The sequence below is a fragment of the Antrostomus carolinensis genome, unplaced genomic scaffold, assembly GCF_000700745.2.
Source record: "Antrostomus carolinensis isolate BGI_N321 unplaced genomic scaffold, ASM70074v2 scaffold7074, whole genome shotgun sequence".
Classification (NCBI taxonomy): Eukaryota; Metazoa; Chordata; class Aves; order Caprimulgiformes; family Caprimulgidae; genus Antrostomus; species Antrostomus carolinensis.
Window position 1 is genome coordinate 18,682 of NW_010310024.1, and position 12,101 is coordinate 30,782.

At 34.5% G+C, this 12,101-nt stretch overlaps 1 protein-coding gene across 1 annotated transcript in view; it reads right to left on the bottom strand.

Moving 5' to 3' along the window:
• Positions 1-636: 636 nt before the first annotated feature.
• Positions 637-12,101, bottom strand: part of LOC104523619 (dystrophin-like) — a gene marked incomplete at both ends in the record, with an annotated part of 69,382 nt that continues 57,917 nt past the window's right edge. The window contains 3 exons of the mRNA XM_010166266.1: positions 637-905; positions 1,548-1,668; positions 8,924-9,080. Of these exons, the coding sequence (XP_010164568.1) occupies positions 637-905; positions 1,548-1,668; positions 8,924-9,080 (547 nt within the window). The remainder of the gene's footprint in view (positions 906-1,547; positions 1,669-8,923; positions 9,081-12,101) is intronic.

A 12,101-nucleotide genomic window follows, 5' to 3' on the forward strand; every position in this document is an offset into this window, starting at 1 on the left:
TAGTCATGCTGAAAGAGGAAAAGTCCTAATGAGTTTCTCAATAAGTAATTATTTTATGAAACAACCCTTGAAAGCAGATAAGCATGAAGTTATAGAAAATAATGACAGTTTTTCTAGGGTGTTTTTTTAAAAAAAACCTATCTTGCGCTATGAAGCCTAGGTATCAAATAAGACAGATGGCAAATACCACCATCATAACAAAACAACAAAACCATATACTTTAAATTATTTAAATTCTACTCTACAAGTATAGACTAAATAATCTGCTCATCATACTTACAAAAGTATAATAAAGAAGAGAATTATTTTTCTACACTTTTATAATATATTCTTCTATCTATTCTATTTTGATTTCTTTACTGCTTACTCTGCATCTCCTGAGTTAACAGTGAGTGTGCTGAGGATATTTACACATTCCTCTAGTGCTTTTTACCAGTGTTAGCAATAGACATTCTCAATGTTGATTTGATTCTATTTTAATTGCAGAAATTATAAAACTCTATATGTACTTTTTTAAAAAATATAAATCATTATGATACAAAGCTATCAATTTCTCATTTTAAAAGATAATTCCTGATTTGGGGATTCATACAATGAACAAGTCAGTTATTTAAACTCAGATATACTGACACATACCTTGACTTTTTCTAAGTGATCCTGTAGAGAGTCAATTAGCAGATCCCCCACTGGCTGCCAGGATCCCTTGAACACTTCAGCCTGGCGTAGTTTCAGGTCCAGTTCATCCATTGCCTCTTGAAGGCTCCGCAGTCTTTCAAGAGCGTCATCTATCTTCTTTTGCCAATCAGCAGACTGTAGATTCAGCTTATCCCACTCAGTTCTGACATCATCTGCTTGCCTTTGAAGAAGTTTAGTGACATTGTGGGCCCTTTCCTCAGGTGACAGCTCTAAATGTGAAAGTCAAGAGGCTTTTAAGACATATGCTAAGAAGAAAAAATAATTGCCATCTGGGTAAGTTTAAAGCTCAGTAAGAAACTATTCATAACCAAAAACACTTGTGAAATTTATTTTATTAATGTATTCTAGTCTTGCCACAATAGAGATCACCAAATATGCATTAAAGTACATAGAGGCACTTTTAACATGCAAAGTGTAGCTAAAACTTTATCAACTGTGTCCTGATTCAGCAAATTATTTCTGCACATAGATATATATCAGTAATTGTGAATCTTTTGCACCAGTTGAGTGGATTTGGGAGCTTCTGTAGTACTGAGACTACAAGTTGAATTTTAGGTTAAATGGCAGCTTTCAGACCTCAAATGGGCCTATAGTTATAGATAGGTCCTGAAGATTTAAAGCCAGTTCAAAATCTGCTTATAAATATGCATGTCTATTTACTGCCACAGTGTTCAGAAGGACTTCTGAGGGTTTCTTTCATCTATATTTTTAGCTTAGTTTCTCAATACTGACATTCATCTTGGAGTGTAAAAGGAATGCTTTAACAGTGACTGGCAGAATTTATTTAATCACCACTCATCATCACTGATCTTTCCAGCAATGTGTTATTACTCTGCTCTTTCTTCAATTACCTCTTGGCTCTGGGTAGAGCTTCTCCAGTCCCTCCACAGGCTGCTCTGCTAAGAAGATTCGCACAGTCTCAAGTGCACTCCTGATAACAGGTTCTTTCGTTTTCAGCTCCCTCTTGAAAGCCTGAGAGATGAAACAAAATTATTGTAAGTGGATATATAATGAAATACTGAGTGCTAGCCCTTGTTTTCATCAATTTAAGATCAAAATTCCCAACAACTACTTCCGTATGTGTATTACAAGTAGCTAGAAAAAAAAAAAAAAATTAAAAGAGAGAATCAGGTTTTGCTTAACCTGAAATCACATTGTATTCAAAGGAGTAAATGTAATGCCAGCATGCTGCAACATGGATGATCACATTTTGACCGTGTGAGAGATTCCTTTTGTTGATTAACAACAGGGTCAACTCGAAAGCTGAACTGCAAGGCTCAAGGCTTTGACTGGCTTTATATCGAACCATACTAGCATAGCTAATGGTTCTTGAAAGCAACATTTACCAGGATGAGAAGGAAAATCCAGTATGTCTCACAGCTACCACTTCGCTAATGCTGCTACTGTGGCAACCATTATATCATAAGGAAAAAAAAAACCAAACAACCCACAAAAACCAAACCCCAAACAATAAACCAAAAAAGACTATGAATATTGACATGTTAATCTGTAAAAATTAGTAATGAAAAAATTTCCAATATATTAAATTATAACACTCTTTTCTAGCAATGCTGTTGATACATCTATTCCAAAATTACATGAACTGAGATTTCTGAAATGTAGAATCAAGGCCAATGTGAAAATTCATAAATACAATCTAGCCTAGATGTAGGCAGGCATGAGTGCAAATTAAAGGGCAGAGAGTAGTCCTTATGAAATAGTTAATTCCTAGTTGCTTTAATCAGTATTTACTATCAGTTTCTATACCTTTACATTTAATATTCCTCAGTGGTATGTTCTGCTCCTTTTCAGATCAATTGTATTTCTCCCTTTCATCTCTTCCTTTCCTGTCACGCTTTTTAGCACCTGTCTCCTTTCCTGCCTTTTCTTTTTCTTTCCTATTTGTATTTTTCTTCCTCCAGTAACAGCTCCTTTTGCTATCTCTCTTCTATTCTCTGCTTCTAAAATAATCATGAGTAAGATTCTCAAGGTTGGAATTTGAAGTTTTGGTAGGCTACTAAAAGTATACATATCTCAGTATATATATATATATATATATTTCTTCTCTTTAACAGAATTTAAGATTCCATTAATCTGAATCCAAATATTTGCTGCACAAAAATGCAGACGAAACCTGGCCTATGGGTTGCACATTACATTGGATCTTTTGCACGTTGCATTGAATTTATCTAAATGGTCCTTACCACTGTTTTATTTCAACATTTTATTCTCTATTTATGAGACAATAGTAAATGCCTACTGGTTTTAAGTAACATAGACGTAAAATATGCAGATAATTATAGTGTAGTGTAACACAAAACACAATACTGCAAAAAGGTGAGCCATATGCCATGAGTGGAAAACATATATTTTACTCCAGGAACTAGAAAATTCTTTTTACAACACAGGCATTATATAGGCTTCTTACATAATAAATGCACCAATTCAGTTAAAATAATTATTAAATTAATTATTAATCAACTTTTGGGTTTCTATGCAAACTAATGAAAGATTATAAATTCAATATCAAAAACTTCATTAGACTTTGAATTATATTTAGCATGAAATGCTCTGTACAGGAAATACCTAACAGAACCAATACTGAGAATCGCACCTGCAGTTTATAATATGAGCACTTACAGGCAAAAATTCTTAGTACATTTCAGGAAAGTAAACATGAGGAAATGACTACATTATTCTACAATAAATATTTAAATAAAACTTTTTATTAAGAAAAAAAGTAAAAAATGTTATTTTTTTGTTATAGACATCAATAGGACTGGGATCCTTTCAAAGAGTGTATCTGCTGTCGTAAGGGAAACTATTGTTCTATTAATATTTGTGATAAATGTTTTAAACAATCATGTTGACCCTTAAGAACCAACACTGATTTTCACAAATAAAGAAGAGTACTGTATATTAACAAGTAAACTACCATTGGATATTGCTCTGTGTAAAAACTGAGTGGGATTACTCCAGGGTTAAGACTCTTTAATTTAGACATTTTTAGGTTTAGAAATTTTTATAATTCATACTTGACTTTGGCATGAAGTATAACAGAAAGAGGAAATATAATAAGCCTTTTTCGTGCCTCCAAATGAGGAAAATCTATTCCTTTAATTAGCCTTTGTGCTCACCTCACATTACATCATTCTGTCCCACTTGAGTGTGGCAGGTCTGCAGCTCAAGTAAAGCCAGCAGCTAGCATAACTTAAAATGTTCCCCCTTGGACTGTGTGCTTTGTTCTCATCTGGTAGTGGTAAAAGTGACATCAACAGTCCTATTGTTTTTTAAACATTAGAGTTGTATAACAGCTTAAAGATATAATAGGCTTTATAAACATCTCCAAACACAAATTATTTCTCTGAAATGTCTGTGTCTAAAGCCAATCAAACAAGAGGCACAGGCACAACGGCCTGTTATGCCCACACATACCAAGAGCGGGAAGGAGTCACAGACATTCCAGGGGAAAACAGAACTACACCAACTTACAGGAGATTTAAAAGCTAGAAACGCCTTTGAACTATGTATTTGGGAATGAGTAATACTGCTGTATGGAGTGCTGCTGCTGCGGCCAGGTCGACCCCTATGTACATGTACAAATAATGAAAAGGTCACAAAATACCTTCTTTCAGCTTGTACTGTTTTTATATAAAACCCTACCAACCAAATACACCTAGTGGCACTATATTTCCAAAAGGGGGTTAAAGTCACATTGCTCCAATATCTCCTGTGCAATAGAACAAGGATTACATAATCAGATTTGCCTACCTTATTCCATGAAGCATGTGCGCAGGAAACATTCTATCTATCTTCCCAAAACAATAGAAAAAAACTTATAGAAACTTCTCACAGAAACTTTCTGACTTTGTATATTCTGTATTTAATCACAGAGAAGGCCACCTTCTCTTTTATTAAAGGAAAACAGTGAATCAATGCATTAAATGTGTTTTTCCCAATTTTTCCATTCTGGATTTTGGAGCTGGTGATTATAATCTGTACATTGCCAATTCTCATTGCCTTCCTTAGTTTAGATCTGCACACTTCTAGCAAGTGAGTTAAAATATGTTTCAGTATAAGAAATTTAAAAAGGAGAGAATGAAAAAAAAACGAGACTGAAGCAGTAGCACAGAACAACATTAAAAATAATGACTGTTCATTTCATACTATTCCATAAAAAAAAAAAGAATAAATTTCTTACTGTATGAAGATAAAGCCAGCTTTTCTGGCTATAGATTTTTTTTGTGAAATATGAACACATTACCGATAAAAACAATAAGTAGCAATAGATGAAATTTTCTCTTTTTTTGGGGGGGAGAAAAAAAAAAAAAGAAGAATTTATCTATCTAGAGCCCTGACAAATACATCTTTATAAAAAGCAGACCATCACTGAAAACAGAATTAGCCTAAATGGATGTCTAATTTACAGCTAATGATTTCAAGCTAATTTCATTGAATTCCTTAACTTCTTCTACACTTTGTGGTGACTGTAGAGGAAATCGAACGTGCATAACTTATGACCTGACAGAAAAACAAGTAAACTACTTTATTTAAGCATCTCTATTTGTCATCAACTCTACAGCAGTAATGGCATTCTGTCAACAATTTTAATAATGCATATATTGATCAGCTTATCTCAGACCTCCACTACCTCCTCCTGGGTGTCCTTAAATCTCTGTAGATGGAGAAAAACAGACTGTTTAAATTGAAAGATGAAAATATAATGAGAGGAGAGTTGCATTAGTAAAACTAACATTAATCTCTGTTATTAGAAAAACAGATATTTTTGCTTTTAATGAATTTTAAAGAGAAAGAGTAAAATAAAATTAACTCTAGATATTTTGCAACCAGAATGCTTTTTACAAATGGGTTTTGACATCAACTTTAAAAAATACTTATCAACTGTGCCACTAGAAAAGGTTAGTGTGTTGAAGCAGGAATTGTACTCTTTCTTAGGCACTATTGCTATAGATTTCATGTGAAAGTGTTTCCAGGGAATGGTTAATAATTAACTTTTATATTCATAAATGTTATTAATGCTGTTAATACAATCACCACACACATGTGGCAAGTCTTAAAAGAATGAAAGAAAAAGAAAGCTATCTGCATGATGCCTAAGTTACTTATCTGAGATTAACAGTAACATGTGCACAGTTAATACAATTTCAATAAAACATTATTATGACACTTAGTAAAGAAAACTGTAAGATAATTAAATAATGTTTTGATGGACAGTAGTATTTTTTATCATTGACTAACTCTCCCTCCCCATCACATACACACATTCTAAGACTTTGGCATAGACACAATTTCTTTAGATGCCAAAAATCAACAAAATGACCACCTGTACAAGCAAATAGTGCTTATGTGGGTGTATTTGGGATAAATTCAAAATCACCTTGTCTAAAAAGCACCTTGCATTTATAACGTAATAATTATTTTGACTGCAAGGATATCTTATTTCTCAGTTGAGTTCAAGCTCTCCCCTGGCACAGATTCAAGTATTTGAAATTTTAATTTCACCTGAATCCTACTCTTAAAGTTTTTAAAGCTAATCTTGGCAACTAGGAGCATTCTAATGATAAAAAACAACCTCTTTTCATCTCTGCTGTGAAAGTCTGAGGTATTCCAGATGGTCTTCTAAATGATAAAGAGGTTAAATATGTTTGCTTTTCTTTAAATTACATCCTTAAGGGAAAAAAAAAAATAATCAGCTTGTAAAACTGCTTCAGAAAAAGGATTCAGGCTTAAAATCGTGTTTGCATTCATCATGTCATTTGTCAATGGCAATCAGCTAAACTGCTTATAAATAACATTCTCCTGCTGAGGGTTTTTCTCTTCTCCAGTGTAGAATTTACGTGGGTTAACTTCTGGCTTTACCTTGCAAAAATAATTCTTCACAGATGGAAAGACATTGTACTGATATAAGAAGATTGAAGCTAGAAGTTTGAGTCTTTTAAAAGATTGGTCAGATCAGGTAGAGACTTAACTTGTTTACTGAAGAACTGATTTCCAGAACTGACATTCAAGAGAACAAAATGAACAATCAGTGAATTCTTTTTCTCAAGACCAAAATTCAACTACTCTTTACTTTCACATCCAACACTCTGAGAGCTAAGTTTTGTTCTTAAGCAGGGGCCCAAAACTCTTGGGGGGTGGGGTGGCGGGAAATCCAGCATTGTACTTCAGTTTTAAGATAGATACTTCTACACTTATGGTACAAACCTTTTTAAAAGTTTTTTTCTTATGTCCAGAAATAAGCATTTAATTTGGTTACAGCCTTTGTATGTCTGCTTCTCTAAAATAAAATTTTAGAGTAACAGAAAGTCCATACTGTTCAGGGAAAAAAAAAAAATACGGTAGAAAAACTCCAAGCTGCAAACATATATTTTGTCAAAGACAACCTGAAGTCGACAGAGTTTTGCACTGATTGCTTTCCCCTCTTTCTCTGTAAGAGATCTTTGAAGAGCAGACAGGGTAACTAATTTCAAGGACTATGTTTTCTTTTTTACACAGAGAATCAAAATACTTAAAACTAGAAAGGCTTCACATTAAACTACAGAAGTGCTACAAAATAGGAAAAGGAAAGAAGCCATATTTCTAAAAGGAACTACAATGTTCTAGCATTGATACTAGACACAATGATCAAAGACTGGTGTTTGTATGTATCTGCATGTGGCACAGAAGATAATCAAAATGGAGAAGTGAGAAGATCTATTATGTAAAGTCACTTTGCACCTATTCATGGTACCTTACCTTTATGCAACCACTTTTCACCCCTAAAACTTAAACACTTCACTTGGTGAGTGACAGGGAGATCACTTAGACCATCACTGAAGTCTTGCCACCTTTATGATGAATTTTTGGAAACTTTCAAGTGGCTTATATAACAATATACAATATTAAAATATTATGAGAAGTAATTTCTCTGGATGAAGAAATTATTTCTTTGATCTAGGAGGAAAGGTAATGTTTTCAAATACTCAAATATTATTCAGATGACAAAAGTTTTGTTACTCTAAAATTTTATTTTAGAGAAGCAGACATACAAAGGCTGTAACCAAATTAAATGCTTATTTCTGAACATTATTCAGATGACAAAAATGCTGACACTGTATTCCCAACTTGCTACTGAATCAGTCCTAGTGGGTTGAGATCTGACTTCTGTTATGGACATCTGTTGCTAACTGAGGCTTCACAAATTAAAGTTTTAATCAGAAACTAACACAAAAGAAACATAAGTCTTATCATAAGGTCTAGACAGGGTTTTATGGAGTACATAAGTGACAGAATACGAGTTGCTGAAGTTGGATATGCTATTCCAGTTACCTTTCACGTAGTTCCCTATTCCTTCTCAGAACAAAAGTTTCTCCCCATTTACTGCTTCATTCATCAATTCCTCAGCTTTATTTTAGTAGGACATCAGTTTTCTATTGGAATCCCTTATGGCACCACTAAAAAAGTAGCTCTGAGGAACTAGAACTGTGATTTCACATCCAGACTTGAATAGACTGCAATGGCATAGCAAATTAAAAGCTGTTTACCTGAAAGCAGACATTAGGCTAGCATCATGCAGACACGAACTTGATTCAACACAGGAAATATACTTAAAGCATACCTTTAGCACAGAAAACCCCTGTGTGAATCTTTGTATGAAGAATTATTCATCAGTATTGTGTTATTTTGTGGGTTTTTAATTTGGTGGGTTTTTTAAAAAAAAACTTCCCATACAAGTGTTGGATTTAGGTTCCTTTTTGCTACAAAGCTTAGTCTATAACAGTCCCCATATGATGCTCTGCTCTTGCCTTTCCATTAGAACTCCCTAGAATGAGCCATAGACAGTTACAGTAAGTTATTACAATAGTTTCATGATGCACACAGTTGTGCATTAGGACTGATATCAGCTACTGTCACAAACATTCCCAAAATCAATATCAAAATAGGGTTTCAAAAAGTACATATGAAGTTTAAATGCCTGATGTAGAAAAAAATTCAGAACTACTTATTTAATCCTCAAATCATATTAAGTTAATAATTGTTCTGGCCATGAAAACCAGCTGTCTGTGATAGGCCTATGAAAATGCTGTGTTGCTTTTCAAAAAAGCCAAGCAGCTGGTAGTAAACACTCCCTTCTCCAACAAGGACTGTTTCATGTAGTACTAACATGCATAAAAAAAAAAAAAAAATGACCAAAGGATCATTTAAAAAAAAAAATAAAAAATCATACCCTATGAATATCATTCTGTTTCTGGACAGCAGGAAGATCTCCACCAATGGGTGCTTGCTGGTTTAATTCATCCTCCTTCAGCTGCAGCCATGCCAAAAGTTCCTGCAGAGAGAGATGCAAACGCTTCCACTGGTCTGTACTGGCTTCCAAATGGGATCTGAAAACATGTGTTAAATATAAGATATATTCAGGCACAGTGAAAAAAAGCCCCTAAATTGTACAAGCTTATTTACTGAGAAAGATCCTAGTGTTTCATTAACTTAATGATTTTCAAATAGCTTGAGTAGCATTGAATTACATTCTGACGACAGTGATTTAAACTTGGTTCCACAGTGCCAGCCTGCAACATACATCCTTTTCCCATCTCTTGGTGTTATTTTGTTTGTTTGTTTGTTTTGTTTTTTGTTGGTTGGTTGTTTTGGTTTTGTTTGGTTGGTTTTGGTTTTGTTTGTTTGTTTTAGTTTTCTTCTTCAGCAGCAAGTATATTATACTGGCACGAGAGTAACTTAGGTCATCACTTAGGATTACTAGGAGATTAATTAGCTGAAATGTAGAAAGTAGTTTTCAACTCAGAGAAGAGCCAGCATTTCTCTAAACCACTACACAAACCTTTCAAACCCACACAAGATTCATGTAGTTGCTCATCTTTAAGATAAGAGAACCACTGCCATCCTTTCCCAAAAAGTAATGAAGAAATTGTTAAAGCAAATAGAATCCCCTTACACTACCCAAATGTCTGTGCCATTTGAACAGAGGTGTGAATGAAACTAATTGAATCACTGTATATACTACGTAACAGTAAACTGGTAAAATGTACTGGAAAATAAAGATAGATTTTCTTTTATTGCATGTATTTTCTGTTTAACTTCCAGCTTTGTTCATGTAACATTTACGTTTTTTTTCAGTGATTGCACATAAAATCACATATTTTCTGACAGTGAAAATTCTACTCCTATACCTCATATAGAATGATCTATAAAGAAATGTGATAAATATGGACTCAGTGTTTCGCAGACCTTATTACTTAGTTTGGATATGGGAATGAGGAATTGCTGAAGGTAAGGACAGCTATATCTCTTTGAACTGATCTATGGATCCTGTCTTCTTTCTAGCCTCTTTCTTACACCAGGTAGTTGTAGCAGTGAGGAAAGAGAAAGGAAACGGATAGATCAGCCATAGGCTGACAGAAAGCTCAGCTGCTCCGGTATGTGAGCTAATGGAAAATTTTCTCTTTTTTCAAACTTAAAGGCTGTGTGGGAGGGACACACATAGATCACGCTGCCTTTTGATCTCTGCTTTCACAGGGTAGCTGTGGGCTGAAGCAAAACTGCCTCACAGCAGGCACTGCTGGAGGAAGCCAGCCCTGAGGCAGTGAGGGCTGGGGAAGCCCCAGGATGCCCCTGAAAGCAGTGAGGGATGAGAGGAGATGTTGCCAGGTTAACGCCTGTCTCCCATGTTTATCTCAGCAAATGCAAGCTTCCACCTCTTCCAGACAAGTCAACAACTGGAAGCAAACACTAGAGTCTTCGCTTCTTCCCTGTTTTCCCAGATCTGGCTTTACAGGGAAAAAGTGCAAAAAGAATGACCCAAAGTGGTTTTGTTACTGCTACTGTGCTCTGAACTTCCCTCCTTTAGTCAACGGTTTTCTTGAACTCATCTTATTCTGCCTTTCTTTCAGCATTGGGAATAAATATTTATGTATGTGCATGCTAGTGTACATTATATGCACACATTCATATATTTATAACTGTTCAAGCAGGTGCAGACAAAACAGATAATAGGAAAAGAGTTTCAAAAAATCAGTTCTTTATAAGAAAGAAAAAAACTATTAGGATAAACTGTGCTGTTTATCAGAATGAAAGAAAAGTAATGCTGGAAATGAGCTTGGCTTCTCCTGATATCTACCATATATTTTATATAATGAATTTAAAAAAGAATGCCCACTTAAGTTGAGTGACAGCATGAGTTTTCTGTTTCAGCAGTCTAAAACTTATGCTAAATGAGGAGATTTGTGGGACTGCTACTTGGGGAACATTTCATATTTCTGGTCTTATACTTCTTTTGCGTAAGCATTGCTAGTTATGATGAAATCCATTCCATAGTGTGCGATGGAAAGAAATAGCTCCAGACATACTGGGAGTAGACTGTTCATTCACTCTAGTGGCTAGCAACACTTAAATTTAATGTCTTAGTAGTTGAGAATTGTTTCTTATCCTAATCAATAAGTTCTTGAACCTTGAGCCTCTTATTGAAAGCAAACATTTTAGAGTGGAGGTCTATTGCTTTGAACATTTAATTCAAGAAGTTATTGTGATATAACTAGGGTTACTATTTCTGACTTGATTAACGTCAGCAATACATGGAACTGCAAAAACTGAAAGACAGAAAGTCACACATATTTAATTACTGATATTTGGCCAACTGACTGTTTTTCTCATCTCAAACATTGCTGCATTTGGGCAAGTGCATAAGTAAAAGAAAAAAAAAAAATCCCAGAGAGACCTTGAAGGGTTATATGCCTCTACTTTTGCTCCTCCTCAGAAAAAAAAAAAAAAAAAAAAGGAGGAATTTGTCTCTCTTTTTCTTTAGCTACTAATGTCTTTTCAACCTCACATCCTTCATTTATTTTTAATGATTGGTGTTATGAAGATGGCTTTTGTCATTACACAGACTGACCTCCCTCAGGGCCTGAGCTGAAAAAAGCTAATATTTCATACGTTACTTTGAAGAACACTTCTGCCTTTTGCTGCCCTCTGAACTACCCACCAACACACAGCAAGCAAGCAAATGAAAAACTGCTCGAGACTGAATGCAACAGAGCTGGGTTATCTATTGTAAAAGTCGTATTTCTGAAGAGAAGCTTCCTGGACAATTTATTTTGAAAAGCAATTTTCAGCCTATTGAAGCCTGTACCTCCACTTCATAATTTGTAACATCACTATTTATTATAGTTTTCCTTGCAAGAAGTTTTTCCTCTCGTGACACTACTTATGGATTTCCTTTTACCCCTGGATTTTATTTGGTAATTCTGTTCACCCTCTAGACAACAGCTAAAATCTTAAATAATACATCTTCTCATTTGCAAGGCTATTCTTAATTTTGCACTGGAAATAGCAGCCTTAGAAATAAAGTTTATCATAAATATAGGTTGTTTAATCACTTTCTTTCATGACTCATT